The sequence below is a fragment of the Bombus vosnesenskii genome, unplaced genomic scaffold, assembly GCF_011952255.1.
Source record: "Bombus vosnesenskii isolate JDL3184/JDL3185 unplaced genomic scaffold, Bvos_JDL3184-5_v1.1 scf7180000016274, whole genome shotgun sequence".
NCBI lineage: Eukaryota > Metazoa > Arthropoda > Insecta > Hymenoptera > Apidae > Bombus > Bombus vosnesenskii.
The window spans coordinates 3,276,735-3,301,517 of NW_022884343.1; the positions used below are offsets into that span (position 1 = coordinate 3,276,735).

Below are 24,783 nucleotides of genomic sequence, written 5' to 3' on the forward strand. Positions count from 1 at the left end.
GTTTGTAGCAGGAGATTCACCAGTTCTTCTGGACTTTCCCTTTGTCCTGGCTTGGTTGGTTAGCTCACTTCCTGAATCGTTATTTCTGCCTGTCTTTATCGACGGTCCACTTTCAAACGGGCTTGAAGGGGAACACAATTAGGCGCGATGAAATGAGACCTTTGACGTGGCTGCGGCCTTTAATCGATCATTTAGCGTTCTTAATGCCAGTTCCATCGAGCCTGACCGAGCTTGACACTCGTAGATTCGCGATATGGTTGTTTTCTTCAGTCGAAAGTGTTGCCAATTAAGTAGTCACGAATACCACAGTTATTTGTAGCAGTGACTAGATAAAGATGGATCTTGAAGAACTTTAGGTGTTCGAGAGTCGACAAACAGCGATAGACAATTTTGGAATAATTCAAAATTTTTTTAAATTTCATATTTTAGGTCTATTATATGTAAGACCGTATAAGGCCATTTTTCTAGGGAATTTCAATTACTGAAAAAGTTACTAGAACCTAACCTTTTAATAATTTCTTTGAATTATCGATCAGCCAGAGAAAATAAAAGCTCGCAAATGATTTCAAGATGAACTGGTCGTGATTTCTCCGCAAGTCTGAGCAAAAATACCGAGGCGAGCAACGTGCTCGACAGTGTATACAAACGGTCGCTTGTGTCCGGCCATGTGCGGCCGCATAAAAAAGGAGAGAATGAACGAAAGATTGAGGGAGGGGTTCGAGAAGGGAAAGAAGCAGAAAGGAGGAAGAGGTAGCGGCTCCTCCGCCGCAGGAGGTCCTGGTGAACGTATTCGTGGCTCTTGACCTCGCTGCACTGCCGCTTCGACACAATTTCGTTCGGATTAAACAACCACATTCGAACCTTTGTTCGACGCCAATGCACTAATTTTCGCCGATCGACTTGCTTACAGGTACCCTTCCACGACTTTGTTTGTTCAATTGTTGTAATTTTTCTCGTAAATGCTCTAATTTTTTACCCAGGCGAAGTATTCTAAGGAATTTTTTCTCTTAAAGATAGGATCATTTGTATTTGAAAAAAATTTGTCGAGTAATATTCTTTCCTAAAGTAGAATTATAATAATTCTTCTAATATGATCATTCTTGAAAGAATGTGCGATGATTCTGATAAAATACTCTAAGGAGTTTCTGCATTTAGAGCGGAATTTTTTATACGCCAATGGGGTTTTTCAAGATATTATTTGTTAATGGAGAATCATTTAATTTGCGATACTTCTGTTGTCCAATTTTATCGATAAAACTTATAATTTACAATTATCGAACATTCCGCTATATTACAAATTTGGATTATTAAATATTTCCCACTAAAAATCGTTACGAGTAATAAAATTTGTGTACAACATTCACGCTATAATTGATACCACTTAATACTCTGCCATCAAAGTTTATGGTCAGATTCAAGTTTCTCGGGGATTTCTTCCATTTTTCACCAGACAATCTAGAGGCCTGAACTGGCGGCCATGACAGGCCGACCAATATTAAGAATGCAAGTTTCCCATCTGTTTTTAAGGTTTTATATGGAACTGCAAACTCTATGGACGATACCCTGGCTGAGTTATTGGGCTCGTTAGAGCAAAGCCGCATTAAAGAAGCAAATTTGCGAGCGGTTGGTCACAATTTATCGATTTCACGGGAGCTTACGGTGAAACGAGTCTTGGCCTCTGCTGTCTGGGAACCGGTCAAAAATAATCAATTCCAGAGGAACAGTTATACAGACTTTTTGCCTTTCATTTTTACGATGATCGATTCGTTAAACAGCCATTCACAGAGAATCTATTTTAGTCTGTAGCCGGTATTGCGTGTTAGACGATTGTAATCAAACCGAAAGTTCCCTAGAATACCTCCTGAAGGCACGACAATTACGTATCGAATAACCCTGCTTGCCGAAGAACATTCTCTAGAATAGTTCACTGAAGCAGTGGAATTGTTACGTGTAATACCGAGTTTAATTACTAGAAAATGTTCTCACGCGGTAAAATTTACTAGATTATCTCACGCGAATATCAGATTGCATATCGGATAAATCTATAGTAAGAAAAAGATACAATAGCGGAGACTTTCAAAGACAGTGGTTTCATGGATGAAATATTTCTAGGTTATGGTATTTTTGGGAAAATCGTATTTCAGAACATGTAGAATATTTTAAATGATAGAGAAATCCTTAATAAAGATATACTAGCACAATTTGTTTTCATAATTGAATTTTCAATAATCGGATTTTCAGTAATTGAAATTTTTAGTTATTGAATTTTCAATGCCTGAAATTTTTAATAAAGCAGTTCTTTTAATAACCAAATTTTCACGTCAGAATTCTCGTTCATCCTCTACAAATATATCTATTTTTTTTAATGAACAAATTTTTAACGATCGAAATAATTATTGGCATTCAGTCCAACTCTAGCTTCAACATCTCGTTTTAAATATAGCCATTGAATTTTTTCTACACATACTGCATATGGTTTCGAAAGCAGACCTGCGGCTTGTTTGAGCAGCTGCGCATAGGAATTGCATTTGTTCATGCTGTTCTTTAAGCAGCGCTACCAGCACCGCGATATGTTGACCTTAACGAGTAATTTCAGACACGTTTATCGACGTTTATATCGATCTTCGACGATAGCTTTTACTCTGTATATTTTTAAATACAATAATTTCTATAATCATGAAGGTTTCAGAATATTCAAATACTCAAAATTTCTCGTTTTTTTCAACGATATTAATTAATCTGCGAAACAGTAGTCATCCAATTTGCGAAATTATATTTCTATCTATTCTAATTGTAAAAACAAATCGTTTACATAACCTAAAATGTTTCGACCCTGAGAAGGTTAAGAAAAGAAAAGGGAAATTAAATGGTGTCGATAAATTTAACAAACTGCTTTTCTTTTCTTTCGTAATGCATTTACAGAATGGTTTGTGTCAATGATTGAAAAGAACGTCGAGGAAGAGCCACTCTAAATGTTTTTGGAACACGCGCTATTTTCGGTCGCGTAACCAATTCCGCGAGTGCAGAGATCCGATGCCTTTGCGCCTCGTAAATTAATTCTCATTATTTAACTGAGGAAGCCAGTTTGCAACCGGCGTATCATGAATTTCGCGGAAGTATTTCGCTTTTCGTTTGATAAACAAACTTTCGTTACGAAGATACAGGTGTTTTCAAAGTTACGCTCCGTTTCGCCTATAGGTCATCCGGATTATGCATGCAGATTTTGTGTAATAATAAAATGATAAATAAACTATAAAACGAAGAAACTACATTATGTTATGAGAAGTTTTAAAAATGGATTTGAAGTTGGAAACGAGGTTAGGTTTTTGTTTAATATAGTAAGTGTATAATTGCACTGATAAATCAGTCTTGATATTTGTATACTGTACATAAAAATCCATAGTTTGTTCCAAAGTTATGTTTCTGATATAAATTTCGAAACTAAATATCATCGCAATATTTGCTAGGAAGAATATTTGCGAATTGTATTTAATAATAATATTTATTAAGATTAATATTTTATTATATCGATATTTTTAAATTATCCGCCATGAATTTTCGGTAATTTCGCGGGAGATACGAACTGAGGAAGTAGCTCTTCGCGTTTACCTCGGAAGCTGGATGATACACACGCTATTTCAAGACGCGGAGACCCAGTTGCAGTTCTCGATTCGCTATAACGAAGCTGGCGGCTGCCCCGCGTTCCTTCAGCCGAGAAATTCGATACGGATTGGCGAGCGAATCGATTCTTGAACTTGTTCTATCGAATCGATCGTTGCGATTTATTGCACGAATTTACAGAGGTCTTTTGAATCCATGATCGCGGTTCAAGGCCTTCTTTCAAGTTCAAGGGTCTCCGAGGCGCGTTTCGTATCGATCGAAAGACATCGAACGATACGCGTTATCAGTTCGGCGTGATAAGGAGACGCGAAGAAGAAGTTTGTTTTTTATCATCGAATCGCTGTTCCAAAATATTTTGACCAATTTTTATCAAGAAATAGAAAGTTGGTAAACGATACGTTGCTAACGGGGAAGATTGAATTCCATTTTTAGGTTAGAAATTAAGAAAAGATGCTCAATGTGTTATTGCGAACAAAATGCATTAGAATGTAAAATTCAGCCTCGCATAAAAAATCGCCAAAGAGATTTTTAAAGGTTAGAATGAGTCAAAATATGATTTTAATTGTTATCAGAGAACAGTTGAGATCAAACAGCGAGAGCGGGGATTCTCTTAAAATGCTAACGAGTGTCCTTGACCGTGATCTACGAGTGGACCAATGATGTCGCGACCCCGAGTTATTTTAATATCAAGGGCCCTATTATTAGCGCGTGACCCGATAGAGTCGCTCGTACAAGAATGGAACTTTTCGCGGGTCGACAAATCTTTAACATTGAATTCGAATTTCCCGCCAAATTAACCGTTGCGCGATCTCCATTGGAACTTAAATTCTTTCTTCTTGTTATTATGTTATCTTTACTTTATTAAAGTATACGATATAAAGAATTGAGATATAACGATTAATGATGAAATTAAACGATGATACTCTTAGTAATCAAAACACGTATTACTAAATTAAAATTCTCAAAATATCTCAGCTTGCACCACAATGATGTTCACTCAGTCATGTATATCAAAAGGCAAGTAGCTATATTGTTTGAGAACACCCTATATAACGTTTGAGAAGCAGCGAATCGCGAATTTCCCGGCATATACATCCGATCCTGTCGTGCGTATACCAATAACAGAAAATGACAACTAAATCTCGCATGTTCGTTCTTATCACAAGCTCATGAACGCAGCAATTCCAATTAAATTCCCCTTCCCTCCTTTGGTCCCCCGTCACGTCACGCGTTCGTGTGACTTGGCATTCAGCCTTGTTCTATGAACTAGGTCGATATGTGTGTGGTGCATTGACAGAGAGAGTGGCCGTTTATCTTCGTTCTTCCTTCCGCTTTCCGTCGACTGTTTGCTTCCTCTTTCGACTGCAGCGCCTCTATCGGCGTTTTTGCCCGATCCACGTTTCTGTCGACACTTTCTTCTTCCATTCGTGCGTTCTTCATGACTATACTTTCTTCTTGACAAAATTCCTTTAGTTTCTTTTAGGTGTTCACGAGCCAAATAATATTTTATTTACAAACTAACGAAAAAGATTAAATTGTGTATTTATTATTAATTCTACGAATTATCGTCATTACTGTATCGAGAGCAAAATATATCATGTTGTTATCATCATATCGAGAGCAAAAGTAGATTAAGCCACATTTTGTCTGCATATTTAGTAATCACTTTGAATCCGACTTTCTTCGTCTCTTTAGTTTACGTTCTCTTGTTTTCCTTCTCCTTTCTTTGCGTTTGATGTTGCGTCACGTGCTGTACTTTGGTTTTGTGTTCCATTGACTTGTTCTACGGCTTTTCTCACCTTTTTTCCTTCTTCTACTAATTCTACTACCCTGGTAACTTGTCTTTCATCTCCTTTCTTTGCCAACGTCTTTTGTCCGCTACCGGTTTTTCTTTCAACCAGATTTTTGTCTTAATGAACTGCGTTTTTTCGGTCCATCTTCCTCGCTCCTGCTACTTCCGTTTGCTTTGTCCGTAGAGAATCTTCCTCTCTGCGTTTTCTAAATATATCGCGTGACAAAAAGTTTTCAAATTCTATTTCTAGCGTATGTAATTTACATATTCTATTCTTTTCAAATTTTTAATTCCCCATGCCTTTTTACAAAAGATATTGGAGATCCGTTTATTCCATGATTCTTATAAACAAACACAATCTAAGATGAATTTGTCGAAACATGTTCCTTCCAAATTTCTAATAGCATATCGTAAATTTTTCCTTTGGTCTCCATAGTCATCCAAGATTTCATAACCCCTGTCGTTAAAATATGACTACTTTTTTATTAAATTCTGTAAAAAGACCTACAACTTAAGGGGTTGATCGCCATAGTCATCGAAGACTTCATAAACATTCGTGGGGATTTTTCGTTCACACGTTCCCACTCGCGTTTTCGTTGCGGCGAACGCGTTCGACGATGGCGTCGTAGTCGGCGTCGCCTCTGCCCTACTTGCAACGCGCATGCACCCCCGTGCAGCCGCGGAATAAACCGAGAAATCGATCCCTCGGCCCCTTCCTCGCGCCTCGAGTGAGCGGCAACACTCCCATGGCTGGTTCTCGTCGATTTTCTACACGGGAAATTCGCTCCCAGTCATTCTCTCCCACGCGAAAATCCATGGAAATTATTCCTAACCTAACCATCATGCTAATAATGGTCGCTCTTTATTGATCTGAACCCTTATTACGCTGTATAAATTCTTGTTTATGAATCTTTTATATGTACGTGTTTTTCAGTTTCTCTTTTCCATTAATCTTTTCCTGTTTCAAGAGTTTTTTGATTGTCAAGGTAGACAATAAAATTGAAATATGATGGAGAGGTTAGAAATTGAAATAATATGGCGGACAAGGGGAATCTGCTGTCTGAAGTTGGTCATTCTGGGAGATGTTTGCTGTTTGAAAGGATTTTCTGATTTTTTGGCCTTAATCACCGGGTGTGATCGATCGTGACGTGATACATGTAGTCGCTAAGAATTATTAGTAGAAAATTAGAAGATTTGGAGGGAGGGATATAAATGTTATAAAAAATATAAGGAACGTAAAAGGATATAATATTCATAATAAAGGAATATTTATTTAAAATACATATAAATATACACTTCAAACTTCATAAAACTACTGGATAGAGGAAGAGAGCATTGGAAACATTCCTCGAATTCCCTTTCAAAACCTCGCCTAAAAAAAAAAAAAAAAAAAAAATTCAGTCACAAAAATCGACCAAAAAACAATTACAAACGAAATAAGTTAATTAAGATTCTTTTTTGCAATTTTTACTTTCAATGGCCCTTTCTTGGAATCGTTATATGAAAAAAGTGATCGTGAGGGATGAAAATAGGGAAGTTAGGGATTGCACGCAGTTTGCCGGGAACATTCGCCAGGTTCCATTCACGGAGCATCGATCGAAGCTCTCTGGCGTTGAAGAGAAACCGTGTTACAGGCTGACTTTGCTCAAGAGATTCGCCCAGAGACAAAGTAAAGATTCCGAGTCAGCAGAGCATGTTGCGAGTCTTCTAGCCAATGTACCGCAGGAACGTGGCTCAGCAGTTTCTGCTTAAAGTCTTTCCCTCCCTTTCTGCAACTCCCTTGCCACGAAATCACGATCTTCGCTCATCTTACTTTGTTCGTCCAACTTTTTGAGAACGACTACCATTCACTAGCTGCAGAACTATCTTTTATTTATCTTTTATTTAATTTCTTTTTTAGGAGAGCTAGTAATAAACTGTATGTGCAATTGATTGAACATTATGAGTGAAACGTTCAGTCAAAATTTGATTGAAATTGCTTCGGGCGTTTTGCAAAAACTACGTCACCAAATTTGTATCTTTGTTAAGCGTGATCCTAAATTGTGGTTTCCTTTAAAAATATTTTCTACGGGGTTTTCTATTGCAATTTTTTAATTTAAATATTTCTAGTCCAAGTGATTCTCAAATTATGTAACCAAGACCAAGTTTTTCCGACAATTCAATAAACCGATAATGACGTTTATATGAAATACCACATTGAGGAACCTAGTCAATTCTGATAATGTTCTTCGGTAAATTTTGCCATAGAAAGTCATTCTTTATCTAGAATAAAAATCAAATCCCGTGCATAATAACGTTAATTCACTGACAATTAGCTTAAAGAAATTCTAGTTATTACTATAATTAATAAAGATGAAAAATCGGATAATCTACAAGTTTAAGAAGAGAATTTTCTATAATTCCTGTTCTCCCACGTTCACCTCGTTCCCGATTTCAATTCGAACGTTAATTAAGGAAGAAGAGCGTTGGACTTGATTCCGAATGGAAAACAGGCCTCTCTAAAAACATATTTTCCATTCAATTGAAATTTTTCGCCGCATTCCCAGCTAGTTCGCCGTTCTCGCGCCGATATTTTCTCTGGTTAACATGTGCATTCGTTTTTAGTGATTATTCTAATTGGCCGATGCGAGGGAACGAATTCTTCTTTGGTTCGTTAAAGTTGATGGATGTTTGAGAATGTCGTTCCATTGCATCTCATCTCTTGACATAACAACTTATGGTTTTCAAAGAATACGTTACCAAATATTGCAATTTTTCTTCTCTTCTAATACCAGCCACATTTATTTTCATTAGCATTTTGAAACAAATTACATAATTAGTAGAATTTGAAAATTTTTAGCGCAGGCAATGTCCACCAATTAAGCTATCACTTGTGAATTTTTCACCTACTAAATTCCCAGATATTAATTTTGCTAACAATAACCCAGTTATTGCCAATTTTCTAAATATCAATTTATTAATTAGTAATATATCAATTATCCATCCGATAACCACTCACTTTTTAAAGATATCAATCTACCAATAATCTGTCGGCTATGAAGCACACGTCAATATAGAAAAAATATTTTCTGGACAATTTTTGGTGCATTGTATTGATAGTATAAAGGGTTAGAGTAATAACAAGAGGTTAACCACAGTGTTTTCTTCTTGCGATGGACCATGAACTTTCAGATGGAGGCTGTCGCGACCTACTTGCGGGTCAGCAGACAGCGAACACGTTTAGCCTGGATTGTGCAAACATCAGGCCGCTCATTTGGATCAATGTCGATCCTTATCGACCGTTCGAAAGTGCATCTTGGAACAGCATGCCTCGTTTCTTGATCTATCAGTAGCAGATAGGAAAATAGCAGTTAGGCTCTACTTATACCTATCGCAGATTAGAATAAGGACACTAATTGTTCCCAGGATAATTTAATATTAATAAGAAGAATTATGGAAAAGAAAGTTTCTAAAAATACTGGTAACTATCGCATACTGTCATAATTAATAATCCCTTGCAAGTAAAGCAATATCAATTTTACATTTTACAAGACCTTTTCCTTTCTCTAATTCTTTTTCATTTTTTTTTTTTTGCAATTAAAAATGGACGCTGTAACTATGACGCGTACAGTGCGTTACAGACTTGCAATAACTTGCAATAATCTTATAGAATTTTTGTATATTTTAATCAAAGGACATTCTAAATGCAAAACACTTTTATTCTCCAATTAAAATTCGGCTATTTTTAAATGTCATCGTCGTTTAAAGATTCGTTTAAAAACATATTAAGTGCAAGTCTACAATTTTAGGTTAGGTTGGCAAAATTCCTATAAATTGTTCCATATTTAATCAAACGGAAGTGAATTGCTCCAACCTGGCGCCTAATTAACTGAACAGGGTTTAAATCACGCAGCTGATGACTCAAAACTAAACAGAAGCTCCATTCAAACGTCTAGCCGGTGTAACGATTACGTAATGGCTGTCGTAACGTGAACGAAAAGGCCTGATATCTGTGGCTCGACGCGATAATCGCGGCCTCGATGTTGGCATCGGGGTCAACGATAGTCAGGATCATCGGTTTCTTTGCTGGATGCAATGGAAAAATTAACTGGCCTGGCTACGAGCACGATCGCCGATGAATCTTGCATCCAGGTCAGATCGGCCACTGTTCTTCGCTGTGCTTCGTATTGGCTGTTCCAATTAAATGGACTCGTCATATTTTTCACGTTAGGATTCGCTTTCACATTTCCATGTAACGATTATTACTGTAAAGTTACTAGATCTATAGGGAAAAAGTCTAGGAACATTAGAAGATTCTCACGATAAAAATCGTATTGTTTGGGATTCTTATATCTAAAATTTAATCACAGTCGACGATTCATTGCGATTTCATAATCTTTTGCTATATCTATAAAGTTGAATATCGAGGCAAGGACTTGGCCTGAAATTCAAAAATTTCATCAAAGCTACACGAACCATTGAGTCGGACGATTTTCTCAAGTACCATCCATTTTCCTCAACTCCCACTTCCATTCGACCCATCGAGGTGTTAATGAGTGCTACCAACGTACAAAGCCTAGAAACTGAGAAGTTGGTTCAGCAGAATCGCGAGTTCTAACTTTATGCAAGATGCACGTGACCAAAGGAACACGTTCTACTAGGCGGTAAAATCTTTTCTCAGCTCTCTGCGGCCAGAATCCGAAGTCTGGAGTGGCCTCGAAGAGGATCTAACCCAGACCTAACCCAGACCAACTCGGAGAAACTTGAGACGACGTGCTGCCGTGGTGGTGGCAATGCTTGCAGCGGTGTTGGTGCCGCTGCAGGATCGATCTGATGGCCTAGTTACCAGGAGAGAGTGAGACACGGGCCAACGAGAGGAGGAAGCCTAGGCAGACGCGTATACTGGGTGGGGCGAAACTCGCAGGGTGATTATAAAGGGGGTTAATTCAAATCTTTGATTCTAGTGCGAATGTGTGGTTAATTTTCGATTTCCGATATTGCTTTTTAATAACAGAATCGAGCGGATTTTTACGAAATTCCTTTTTGAGAATTTCAGTTTTATTTGAAATTTTAATAGGTGGATCTAGAATTATAGAAACTTTTTAATAGATTTTGTATGAGAAATTGAAGTGCCTAACAAGAAGCCTCTAAGAAGATTTTGAAGTTGGTGGAAAATCCCTAAAAAGGTTTCAAAGACCATATGAAGTTTCTGGGGATATTTTCAAGTCCGCATAATATCTCCAGGAATATTTAGAAGTCTGCAGGCAGTTCTTATGAAAATTTCAATTAATTTTCTAAGTGATATTTTCTAACCTCATATTTTTCATATATCAAACGATCTTGTTACATTCCTCCTCCTTACATTCCCCAATAACAGCTATACTTTTTATCATCTAAAAATCTATATAATATAAATCGTCACTGTAGACCTGTACATTTACCCCAATCTAAAAGTTCGTCAAAGAGTTTCATCTCGCAGAAAGAATCTCCGGGTCCTTTTAATCTCAGCACAATTTCCGCCTCACCCTATAGAGATCCAACTATGGCGTCTTTTCGAGATACGCCACACGCCGCTGGGAGGCGCGGTGGTTGGGAGAGAGAGTCTCGACGCAAGGAGGGTTGCAGGGTGGTGTTGATCGGATGTTGTAGCCGGGATACGAACCCTGGAGCGAGGACAGGCATTGACCTAGATGTCCTCTCTCCGCTTTCTCCATCCTCGTTCGGTGACTGTATCCCTGCAGTCCTGTGTGCCTCTTCCTAACTTCTCGCTCGACTGCAGATTCTGGCCCTGGGCTGGCTCTCTTCCATCAGCCTTTCTTCCTCTCTCTTTTCATGACGTTGAAACGTGCAAGCAATCGCTGGAGGATATTCCTCGTATACAGGCAAGGTTTTCATACTTTTGATGATAAGCTAAGATTCCTGATCTTCGTATTGATCCATGGATGGTTCTGTGATTGGTTGGAGTTTTATCTATGGGTTTTGGTTATTGAAATGGAATATTAGGTGGAGTGGTTTTAACGCAAATGAGTTTTAACGTCCATTCTACAAACGTAGGAGAAGATGTAGATTCAGACGCTTTGGTCAGACGTCCTTAGCTCTACAGTCCCTGCCCATCGAATTAGAGTCACATACGGAACCTTCGCTCCTCTAACGTATGAACAAATACGCATGGAAAAATACGAAAAAAAGAACAATAATGTATAAAAAATTAAAAATTGGTCATTTTGACTCCTGTAATCCCAATATTAAATCTTAAAATTGTCGAGTAATTAAATTAAAAATTCTATATTGCAAAATTGACAAAAATCGGTATAAGAGGTGTAGTCTATAAAAAGTGGTACAAGGGATGAGAATAAATGTGTGCAGACAGGGTGGGTCGAGAGGAAAACGAAAGAAAATGACGCTAGAAACGCAAACAGGACATCTAGGTCAATGCCTAGCCCAGCTCTAGGATGCGGATCCCGGCTGCGACCTCTGAGCAATAAATCCCTCCACCCTGCAACCCCCCTCATCCAGACGAGCCATGAACCTTCCACGAGCTACTAGAGGATGCAGGAGGAGGATCGCATCCGTGCCTGTTACTCACCACAGAAGCGAAATCTACCTTTGAACTCTCCGCCTCCCAGAGAAAATCCAGAAAATTCCAGAAAAAATCGAAGATCACTGGTTCTATTTCTAAATAAAAATAGCATTTACGATAAAAATAGTTAAATGGTGAAATGGTTTCATTGAGACAGAATATGAAATTCCTGCTTGTGACCCTAGATGGATCGTCAGAGACTTCAGCGTTAAGGATGTCTGATCACGAATGTCTCGACCTACTTAGCAATGTTACTTCTTCTTTACCAATTTTGGAATAATTTCTTCAATTTTATAGAATCCCCAGTTGATGCACGATAAACGTAATAATTTCGACTAAAATAAAATCTTTTATGCAAGCCAAGATTTTTAATTCCGTCCAAATGAATCGTATAATTAGACCTCACGTACCTCTGTTCTAAATTAAAACAAAACAAGCTTCACGATTCCATGCAAACTCGGCGCTGGTTAATTCAAATTAATCCAGACACACGTTGTTTCCTCTGAGCACACGCATAAATTACTTAAAATTTTATGAAAAAATTCGACCACTCGCCCTGCTCATATTCATCCCCATTCTATTATTATACTTGTGTCAGTGTCATTTTTCCATCTTAAATCCTATTCTGTTTGTTATGCTTGCATCCCATTCTGTTTGTTATTTTAATAAATTCAGATAATGAAAATTACACTTTTCTTTCGAAATCAAATGGATTCTGTAAACTTCTTAATATGAAAAATACAATTGAGTTCATTAAACCCTATATTTTACTGTAGTAAAAATTTTTGCTGAATCTCTGAAACATATTTAAAGAATATATCTAATATATTACGAAACATCGATTTTGTCTTATAATTTTCTTATTTATTTTCTCAGTTTCAAATATGTCTCGGAATTTCTTGTCATTTTCTCTTAAACTTCACTTGGAAAAGTGTTTTCGTGAGCCACTGTAGCTTCAATCACCTTCCTAACTGATTATATCATCGATTTACTGTCCTTCGTAGGAAAGCCACCATTCATGTCAACATTTCTGAACCGGAGCTAGGATTTTGCTCGATTTAACAGCATTAATACGACAAAAACCGCGAGGGGCTACCTGTTGATATACTATTTCGCGTGGCGCAACGCTGTTCCCGGTTGCCGTCGTGCAGGCGCGATTCAACCGCGCATTCAATTTGCGATTCGACGCGCACGTCCAAGCCTCCGACATGAATTCAATATCCGTAATAATATCCGGACGTGTTTCGATACCGACGACGCCGATGTGTTTCTCACCAGCTTTTACGTTGAAAACGAAATAGCACCGCTAGAAAAAGGGACCGGACTCTCTTCAGCCGCAATTATTGGAAATTGAATACCGCACCGGGCTGACTTGGTTTATAGCGAAAAAGAAATTCTACGATCAGGATGAGGTTGCAATATCGCTTGAACGAATATCATTTAGAAAATGCTATTGTGTATGGAAGATCGTCAATTGTTCTGATGCAAGTCATCGTTCTCATCATCAGTGCCAATCGAACTGAAAAAATATTTCCCTAAAAAATGAATATTTCCATAAATCAAATAGGGAAGCGTAGGATCTCTAAAGAAGGGATAGAGAAATGTGAGAGTGTCGCGAAAGGAAGGTAGGAATTGGCGAGCGACCATAGTGGGGTGGGTCAGGGTTAGTGTCGAAGGTTAGGCTGTCCCCCTACCCAGAATCCCCATGAGTTCAGCGCCAGGGACAGGGGTAAAGGGGCGTACACTGTAATTGGATCGATATTTTACTAGCTGCACAACTACTCGTACGATTTTCGTACACTTTCGTCGCACTTTCTGAACTTCCTAGCTCTCTTACCGAGCCTGCCCCACCAGACCTGCTCACAGAGACCCATCCAATTTGCATACTACACGCGGAGTCTTCTCACACTTTGCAAACCGGATTTAAGACCATTTTTATTTTGTCTGCGAGCAGTTGATCCGATGCATTCTTTGAATCATTTTTTTAAATGTGCTCTTTTTATTAATTGTGCGGAATTGGAATTTGTATTTTTAATTTATTTTTAGGGTAATGCTAAAATTTTTACTTGTCAACAATGTTTCATTAATTCTCAACCAAAGTAGAGTTTTCGACCGGATGACTGATGTTACTCTCGTTAATTGGCGAGGATCTCGCCGTCGAAACTGATTTAGTAATTGAACCGCGTCCAAATATTAGGATCACTGCGAGTGTCATCGCCGATGCGCCATGTCCGACTTTAATAATCGATTAGTCGTGCCGCAACGACGTGCAGAGCAAGCTTGGTCGTTCTGCTGGTGACACACGGCCTACCAGGCTGCTATTGTCAGAAGTCGGCCGTGCGTGTTCCAGATGACAACGGTGATTAATAAATCGCTGTTTTCGGGTACACGGTCTCGACTGCACTGACACGAGCGATGTACTGCCCGATAGATCAGGCCTAGGATACAGCAACTATCATCTGTCGTTCATACAAATCCTCGACAAACTCCAAATACGTCAGAATCCAAACGGAATACCAACAAACTAGATTTCCCATAAAAATAATTACAACATTTTGTATTTCTAAAAAATACTTCGCAATTCTTGCGGAGCTCCTGGTCCAAAATTAAGAAATCTCAACTACAAAAGTAAAAACTCGGATCTGAAAAGTGTCATAACACATTTCAAATGTACAAGTGGAATACCAGTAAACGTAACAGGCCCGTTATGGAGCTGCGAGACCGAGAAACGTGGTAGGGAAACGACAGGTAAACAAAAGAGGTTAGAGGGGAGCCGAGAGGGCAGACCTGGTCGCAATCGGAATTCTCAGTTGTCTTTTTGGGGCCAGTCAGGCCGCAGTTGCGTAGAAAGTCGCAGACCCAATCGTTCTGTCTTGTCTCGCCATTGGTCATCGTTTCAAGGCCTATGGATCGCCATGGTGGGGACGGTTTGGGCAACTGCGTCGCACCATACGACTCGTCTCCTCGAAACGCTCGTTCCACGTCGATTCGCCAACGTTCCTGTCCGCTGGTTTTCGCGTTTGGGGATTCCCGCCGCGTTTTAGTTTCGTTTTGACGCTGTTTGGGATAGCCTAGATGGCGCAGCGATCGCTAAACGCATTTGTCGCGGTACGTACGATTTATCGAAGCTGGGAAATCTACTTTTGTTAATTGTTGCTGTGGTTTTATAGAGTTTTTCTTGCTGTTAGATCTCAGTGAAGTGTGATTCAGATTGAAGAATTGCTTTTTAAAAATCGCCACCGTGGTTCTATGGTTTCATCGCTGTTATTGTTTCCAGTGAAGTGTACAACGAATGGAATTAATTTCTCACAAATAAAAATAAAATTCTCTTCCCTGCCACTTGTTGAAATAATTGTTTCAATTTCAAGATAAAAAGCTTCTGCAATTGTGATTTCAACGCAATTTTGAAAATATTGGTTTCAGGTAGTTTGAAGTTATTTTTACAGTGAAGATTCGTGATTCGTGATAGTTTCAAGTGATTTAAACGCGTTATAGTGATATTTTCGAATACCATACAAGAATCTTCTCTTTTTCTTTTGAAAAAAAAGCGTGTTACAGTGAATTTTCAAGCTGAAAGCTTCTTGAAAATAAATAAGCGAGAGGTAATAGTCTTTCATTTCGAATTACATAGAATATTTTGCTTGGCACAATGTGATTACAGCAATTTATTGCAGTTTTAACTGTTTTTACGGGCGAATTGTAAAAAGCGATTTGCCCACGTGACCAACAGCGACTTTCACTCGTCGTTACTTGATAAAAAGGCGTCCTACTACCGACACAGAGCATCCTATCAATTTACAATTGCATTGTTTCAAGCGACGTGTCTCCGGGACGCAACTTCTGCGTTGTCGTAATCCTCTTCTTTCTCAATTGCTCAATTTCCACGTGACTCTGCCGCGTTGAACAACCGTCTGCCCTGTCAGATGCATCCCGACCCTCTTATTCTCTCACTTGAGACATTTAAACCACTTGCCATATCGATGTCCTTGTATTTTAAAAGTTTCAAACTGTATCTTAAAAAAGTGATTTGAAAAGTAAAGCTAAAGTTTGTCGTTAATATTTTCAAATTTCCTGCTATTTTTTAATCGACGTATAGCTAAATAATTTCTCTCGATGATTCATCGATTTATTTCGAAACTAAGTTGAGCGAAAATTTATTTCGTCAATGGTTTCTGTAATTTTTACTAATTTCAACTAGAAATCTTTATTATAAATTTTTGTTAAATTAAGAATTCTATTCACAATTTCCTGACAATTTTCCCCGTAATTTTCCCAATCTCCTAATCTTTCAAACTGCCCTGGTCTTTCTTGTTACGTTTCGTTTCATCTTCCTAGTCGCAAATATCCTCTGCGATCGCATAATTCGGTGAACCGTCGCGATTGTCACGAGCTTGCAAGAACTTTATTGGCACTGGTGGTCGCTTTTCAGGCGACTGAGAGTTTAGATCAGAGGACCAAGAATATCCAGCTCCCGTTTCATTGCTGCTCGTCCGATCGTTCAAGCGTATCATTACCCGCGATTTCTCCACGCAGGAGGAAATTGCGTGGCGTCGATCCAGAGCTGTTCTGAAGTTCCTCTTAGACGTAATGACGTGTCGTGTGCACTCTCTTGTACAGTATATATACACATTTCTTCTGCAACCTGTAATTTCCAAACAATTATGCTTTTTTCCATCCGTTTCACCCTTTTTTTACCGATTAATGACGGCTGCTGAATGATTTGAGAATAGAAATTTTATTAAGACAAATTCTATGTTAGAGCAGTGTTGCGTGAAATAGATCGTGTTACGAATTTTTCTATTAATTGCTCGCTAATTTCCTATCAATGTTCCATTGAGTTCCACTAATTTTCCATTAGCCCACCATTGATACAGAACAAGCTTCAGATTTTACCAAGTCAGTTTATATTTATCGACACATTGAGCATCCTGAGAGGCGTAAAATTACACGTATCGCGTCCTCTTCAGACAATCTATTGAGATCCGTTAACGATAAACCGAGTGATGATGTTAATGAACAATGCGGTAGCCGTAACGATTGAAATGCAAATTCTGGGTACACTGAACCTTGACACTTCTAATCTTGTTTTTAGCGCGGGAATTACTATGATACACTGTTAATTATCTTGTGAGATTCCGTGGCTATGAAAAGTATGAAAGAGACCAGTTTGATAATTTTGTAGCGACTTGCACAGTTAGAAACTCTTCTATCGTACATATTGTTATGGATTCTTCTATTGTACATTTAGAAAAGTACAGATTTTTCGACAAGTACAGTTCCTAGTATCTGCTTCGTTTCTACGATTCGGACAGAAAAGCAATAAAAATTGAATTAATCTAATGAGACATAATCCAACAAGACTTTGACTGACCAAGCTGTTATCTTCTGTTCCAGATACCTCAAGACAGCAACGGACGACGATCCGACTCGACTAGCATGCACCTGGGCCCGCGGTTCGAGGCGCACTTCAAGATGCGGTAGAGGAAGTCCCTCGACGAGAGTCCAAAAAGCAATCGGTGCAACCAACTCGAGTCTCGTCCTTTGTAACCAGAGCATAATCGCGTGCATAATAGCAGTTAGATTAAGAGACTTGGACTCAAGACACGCTCACACCCTACAAAACGTAGGACAAACTTGGGTCTTTCTCTTGCAATCCCCATACGAATCCAAACTCACAGAGCACCCATCGGCATCCAGGGGTCAGAACCCAATTAATCGAGCCTGGGAGCCTCTGACGACGAAATCCACTGCCTTTCAAGCCGCCAGGTTATCGTGAACCCCTTAAACAAGCCAGCCAAACCTCTTCAAACCTCTTCAAACAGCGTCAAAACTCGACGAACCACCTCGAATTTCATCAAAACCATCAGAAAATTGGGAGAAAGGGTTTACAAAAGCTACTAGAATCTCCCTAGGGGACTTTGAGAGGCAAGTGAACAGAGGTGAGCAGAGGACCCGTCACGGTGGCCAGCTTAGTGAGCGGCAACGTAGCGGTGCGTTACGATGAGGCGTCGGGAGTGGTTGGCACGGGGGGTGTCGTGTTGGCAGCCACTTCCAGGTTAGCCACTGCGGATCCAGCGACGTCCAGCATGGACACCAGCGACTCCAGCATGGACACGACTAACGGAGGCTCGAATACCGGGGTAGCAGGCGTCGGAACGATCACCTCTGTGGTGGCTGGAGCCGCGTCCCTGACGCTGGTCAAGGCCGAGACGCCTGAACTCCTGGCTGGAACGTCCACGACGTCCTCATCGGTCGCGGGCCCGGTTACTGCGGCCGGTGGCCTGTTCGCTGGGATCGCGGCGGGTAACAAAAGCGCCAGACCCGACGACTGGCTAGCCGCGAACAGCCCAGGTTCACCGACCGCCACGCTGCAGGGCCAACACGTGGTCTACACGAATCCTCAGCAACAGTTGACCGAGTCGCAGCAACAGCAACCGCCTCTCGCTCATTCCAGCCCCTTGGCACATCAACAGCAGCAGCAGCCCAGTAGCAACAACGGATACGCCAGCCCTATGAGCACCAGCAGCTACGATCCTTACAGTCCCAACAGTAAAATAGGTAAGTGGAGTTCTTGTTATTTAGGAATTCCGAATTCTCCATTAAGAGATAGAACATTTTCTTGGAAAGTACTGCAGTTAGCTTCATCAGAGACCAAATGACACATATCGATAAAATGTAGTACCGAGTTGCACAAGTTTCGAAGCTCTCAATCTTCGATATCGTTGGGTTGTTTATCACTGTTAGAGTGGCTAGCTTCATCGAGGGTCCTCAAGCCAATGAAACCAACGAAGCTATCATCATTATCGTTATCATTATCTCGAAAGCTTGAATACTAATAATATGTAGTGCAGTTCTGCTGTGTTGCCACAAAATTATTCTATGCAGAAGTTCTCAAACTGCAGAAGCGATCAATCTCATCTCTTCTGAGCAATCCTCGACCTACGAACTTGCTAAAAGAAAGATGACACGTGTAAATCCTGGCAAAGACGCATGAGCGAGGAACGCGGGACACATGAGGAATTCAGTGCACGCGTTCGCGTTTCTTTCTGTTGATGGCGCGCGCGTTCTGCGAAAGAGAAAAAGAGAGTGAAACGTCGACCAGCTACCGGATGTGACGTCACCGGCCACGTTCTCCTCTCACGCAGACTTCCCCCGTCTCCACCGCCCTCTCTTCGTCCACTGCAGTCGTTGTGTCTCTCGTGTCCACTTCCGTCAATCCAAGTGATTGCTTGCACTACTGCCATACTGCACCGCTCTCTCGCGTGCCAGCTTCGATGCACGCGAAGCTTCCATGCGATCGCGATACAGACTACGATGGGCGCCGATGATAAGCTCGTTCAATTGCCTCTTGGGGGTGGACGTTTGTTGTCGAGGTCTTGGAAATTTTCTGAGTCAAGTTGAACGAAGCTTCGATGAAGATTAGGTTAGAAAAACAGATACGTAGTTGAGATTAGTAGAGTAAATACATAAATAGTTAAATATTTAAACGTATATTAAATATAGCATTCATCAGTATGTTTCTCAATTTCACATCGACACATAAGACTCGTCAATGAAATATAATTTTTGAAATATGATTTTCTCTCATGAACGGATAAGGTTTCTAGCAAGAAGATCTTGAAGGAGAATTATTTGTGAGGTTAGGTTAACATTTTAGTGGACATTTATCCAGTAGATCCAAGGAAATGAATTTTTAAGTAAGAAAGAAGAACAGATTAAAATTGTTGATTAGGAGGAAGCACAAAATTGAGAAGTTTTAATTTTGATAAATTCTTTCACGTTGGTGAAAATATTTAGATAATAGATTCGATAACAAGATGTCACAGAAAAATTCCCTAAGGTAGAAAGTGAATAAAGAATTTTAAAGAATTCTTGTAAGGTCTTCCGCAGCAACTAAACAAAGGATGAATGAGAAACGCAGTTTGTCAGGAGAAAATTCAACCGTGGTTTCTGAATTCAGGAAACTCGTGCGCCAAATGAGAACTTAACAGGCTGACCTAACCTCCTCGCTTCTTTTCCTCGTTGAACGAACGAAACTCCTGGTCTGATAAATAGTCCGATGGACTATAAAAGGAGTATTATCTAACGTTAATGAAGGTTTTTGATACCAGATAAACCGGTGAGGCGAGCTTTTTCCACAGTTGTAAAGTGTAGTTCTAAAAATGTTCATTAAACTTTTATTCAGACAATTTTATACTATATAGTAATTTTATAACAGTAAAGTTATTTTTAAAAAACGTTAGAAAAGAGATCTCCAAATATTTCTGAAAGAAAAGCCACGGCTGATCAAATAGCTAATGAGAGCTGTGTCTCGAGGCGATTTAAAAATAGGGTTGATTGTTATATTTCTGTGCCCAGCGACATGTGCTAATTGGCTGCTTTTACCACGTGCAGGGTGCAACTTTTTCTCCCTTTTTCCTCTGCTGGGGTTACGTATTCCAGCGCCGCGCCGCCAGTTTTATTAGGCTAAATTATCGATTGTCGTCGTTAATAACTTTTCTTCGTCGTTAGCCGCGAGAAACGGTTGAATTTTTCTACGTCGACTATCTCATCGCAATGATTCATCCTTTTACTTTCGGTCTTTGTTAATTAGTCGCGCGCCAGCTCATTTCATTGATAAATTATGCCCCTGGTAATTGGTCGTTATCAGTAGAACTTGACTTTTCACTTAGAATTTCCGTTTCTTTCCTTCCTCCTCCTTACTGGTTTTTCATTAATCTCGTTTAATTAACTTCTTTTTGCAGTTGGAAGGTTGGATTTAATCGTTCGTGGTTTTTAAAGAGAGATTGAGGTTAGGAATCTCAGATGAGATACGCCGATGAATTAACTCTTTACACTCTGAACATTTTTTGATGTGCCACTCCAATTAACATACTATTAAGTTATTTTACTTTATTTATAAACAGTTGCAGAGCTTTTTGAGAGACGAGTCGGTCTAGGGACTTTCGCTTCTCTCTAGGATACATTAAATGCATGAATTAGGTAGTAGAACAGCTGGCATGTCCCATACTAATTTACCACAAACGGTATGTTCTATTTAGTCGCATTTATGTGGGCTGTAACATTAATTACGAAATAGAGCCCATTATCGGAGGGGTTCTAAGCGGTTTTTGGTGTGATATGGGTATTTCGTTCGCGACTGTTGCCGATTGGACCCGCATCCCTATGACAAACGACGAAAGATAAGCGATGCTCGCAAATATTTGAAACGATTTCCATAATGCACACCTTTCGACGAGGGACATTTATCTTTAGATCTTCTCAACGTCGCGAGAAATAAACACGATGAATTTAAGGGATTTTAAACCTTCTCTTTCAAAAATAATGAATTTGAAAGAATGAAGAAATTCACTAAAGTCCTAAAACAATTCTACAAAATAATCTAAGCAATATATTCAGAACATTAGATCAAACCTCACAAAGAGAGGTTAAAACAAGTTAAAAACTTGGAAGAAAGAAAAGTGACAAATTCGTGGAAAGCGAGGATCTGCCCAGGTGAGGTTAACTGCGCCTATCCATCCAGCATTTCCATTTTTTTCCACGGCCCAGGAATGTGTCTGAGAACCCACGATGGATTTTCCAGCGGCTAATAGCGGGTGGTACTGTGTGAATTGCAGCAGGATGCAGATACGGCCTTGAGTGGCGATACACGAACGCGTGCGTGCGCAGTGCACACGGTTCGCGTGAGCAACACGCACAGAGGGCTCTGCTACTGATGGGATCAAGTTCAATATGAACCAATAAATGCGAACCAATCCGCTGTCCAAGATTCATTTCACGGGATCCGAATAGTAATCGCAAGATATAATACTTCAGTGTTGTAATTGACAATTTACCTTCAACAACAACGCTGGTAACCATAAAAAAGCAAACTCAAAATTTGGCTCATATATAATGCGCCTGTGACTTTGAGAATTCTACTTTGGAATTATCATATGTTAATTTTGTGAGACTGTATCGAACTAACGGGACCTTAAACTTTTTTTTGATTGGTCACAATGGATGCTTAATACTTTGACGACTGACACGTCACTAGCGCCACGCGAGTGTTTAATAGCGATGGGATTAAGTTTAACATGTACTGATAATCGTGAATCAAATCCAACACTCAAGATTAATTTTATAGTGTCGAGATGCCACTCATCTACTCATAGAGTACTTATTGTATTTCTCAGATCACCGATAAAGGATCCAAATTTGTCAGATTTACATTTAAGTCCGCTTGGGAGTACTGCTTCTATTTTTAAAACACTTATGTAGGATTCCAATGCTGTCAGTTAGTGTTCCAACCTACTTGCGAAATACTTGAGTCCATCACTAGGCTTCGCTCACTCGCATGCCAATGGAAACTGGTAGTTGTGTGCGGTTGGCGGCCATGTATGTTGCAGGCGAGGTTAATACTACCAGATAGAGTAACGTGTATACTGCGCGTTATTTAGAGCTTATGCGTTCTGCGAGACGTCAGAGTCGGGGATCGGCTGGGAAATTGATGCTTGCCCGGCTGCCTTTCGCTCTTTTTTAGGAGACATCCGTTCTGATGCTTGTTTTGGGAGTTGTTCGTTGGTGGGGAAATATGTTAAGGAGTAGTAATATAGCCTGGAGCTGTTGATCTGTTGAGAAAGGTGTATCTTGATTTAAGATTATAGTTCTTCGATATATCGTTGCCTATACATACAGGCGTGACTAGGTTAGGTTAGTTTAGGTTGTTTTGATAGTGACCTACGAGTAATTAATGACTAGATCTACTTTCATAAAAGTTTTTCTAATATTAAGGATCAGTTTATTAAATAGAATTGTATATCTAAGAAATTCGATTATAACCAAATTGAGGAGTCGCCTAAATACATAAATATACTACACCGGAAATAAAATCACAAAAGAATTGCAAAAAGCGTAAGAAAAAAATATTCAAGAAATTCAAAATGTAATGCATAGTTTTAAAAGGATAGCATACAGCATATCTATGTTATTATCCAAAGTCCCAAAGTTCACGAGCTTTCGTCTAGTTTTCAACTAGCAGCCTTCACGCGTCGATACCTGAGAGGCGTGATCACTGATGATCGCGTGATATCGACTCATGCGGCAGATTAGTGCAACAGTTACGTAAATGCACTCGCGCCACAGAGTCTCTCTCTCTGTCTCTATCCATATATAACGTGTTATAAAAAGCGAACAATATTCGTAATGCTAGATATCAGGGCGATAAAAAAAAGTTCATTCTACGTTCATTAAATAAAAATATATGTCATCTCAGACTTATTTTTCAAGTTATAATATTTTATTTATATATTTAGCTACGAATTAATATCAAAGTTAGGAAACCGATAAACCATAACATATTATCCCATAAAAAATAAAAAGTGTGAGGCTCTTGTGATCTTCAAATATCGTCCACATTTTTGTAACACCCTGTATGTGTGCCTACGTAAGTGTGAAGCGGCGCTGATGGGACGAGGTTAATGACAATATGTTGAGTTGCCACGGTTCCTCCCACGCATCGACTGCACTGGCCCATATAATTATTATTCTGACTCGTGCAGCAGACACGCACACACGCGTCCAACCATTTAATTTTCCATCGCTGAACGAGCCGTTTTTGCGCGGGAAGGTCTGCTCCTGGTATCCGGTTATTTCGTGCTGTTTATCTCTCGCGTATTCGTCTCTTTCTTTCATAATGCTTCCTCCTTACTTAGGTTAGGTCTCCGACTTTTTGCTCGAACAAGTGGACCACTGATGCGTTTCTCGTTTTACCAGATCTTCCGTGGATGATGGACTTTTAAGTTGGAAATAATTCCCTAGATATATACTTTCCGGATCTTTTTAGGTTATGTCTGTGTTATTTTAGTTTTAGAGATTTGAACTGTTCTTCGTGTTGGTTCTTGGAATTTGAAGATTTTCCATGGATTTTACGTTTCTGATTGTGATTATAAATGTAACTCTAATTACGAACATAAATGTAATTTTCATTGAAATTTGACAGCATCTGTAGAACTATATTTTACCAAATGTCGAATGTGATAAATTGTGAAGAGGGAGAAAACAAAACGTAGAAGACATCGAGTTTTTTGTTTTGATGTGAGATTATCTTCATAAAATGTTACTCTTATAAATATCAGATTTTCTAGCCCTTTTTATTGAACTACCTTAATGTCAGTGAACATTAGAGATCAATTATTGAATGAAACAGTTTCAAGGAAAGGTTATTTTTATTTTAAAAGAAGAAGAAAATATCTGTTAGTGGTTGAATGAAAATTGCAGTTGCAATCTTGAAAGCAATTGCACAATGTCCTTCGATGATCCTTCCGGTGACCTTCCGCTGGTGTTTCCGGTCCGTATCCGCCTCTGGTTTAGAGAACCGGAAGTCGCACTGGAGAGCCGTTCGCAAAAGCTCTGGTGGGGCGTTGCAAGCTGGGGACCACGCAGATGAAAGTACATTTCCAACCTCCGGTTTTGCACTTGCATTTGACATCTATTCACAGACAGATCATGCTTCCAAGAACTTATCTTATTTCCTCTTGGGAAACATGATTTGATTCAGTATAAAACATATTGAATTAATAGTAGAGGTCGTATGAAATATTCAATTCGATTTAGGTTCCTGAAACCTTCCAAAAAAAAAAAAACAATCAATTTCAAGTGAAAACTTTGAACGGAAACTTGGATCACATCCAAGTCATTTGTGACAATGTTTCTCAATCGAAGTCTCCAACAAAGGCCAAATATTCAATTAAAATTGCTGGGACCGTCCAAAAAGATTCAATCTATGTCAAGTTGGCAAAACCTTTAACCGTCATATTTTCATGCTCGATAA

General features: G+C 39.3%; 1 protein-coding gene across 4 annotated transcripts in view; it reads left to right on the forward strand.

Moving 5' to 3' along the window:
* LOC117242473 (ecdysone receptor) overlaps nucleotides 1-24,783 on the forward strand; it is a 191,183-nt gene that overhangs the window by 95,731 nt on the left and 70,669 nt on the right. For 3 of the 4 annotated variants that reach the window (XM_033509172.1, XM_033509173.1, XM_033509171.1), the window contains one exon: nucleotides 17,367-18,530. In XM_033509172.1, the coding sequence (XP_033365063.1) occupies nucleotides 18,059-18,530 (472 nt within the window). In that variant the 5' untranslated portion in view covers nucleotides 17,367-18,058. Of the gene's footprint in view, nucleotides 1-17,366; nucleotides 18,531-24,783 lie in introns of those variants that run through there. The other variant, XR_004495264.1, reaches the window with a different exon arrangement.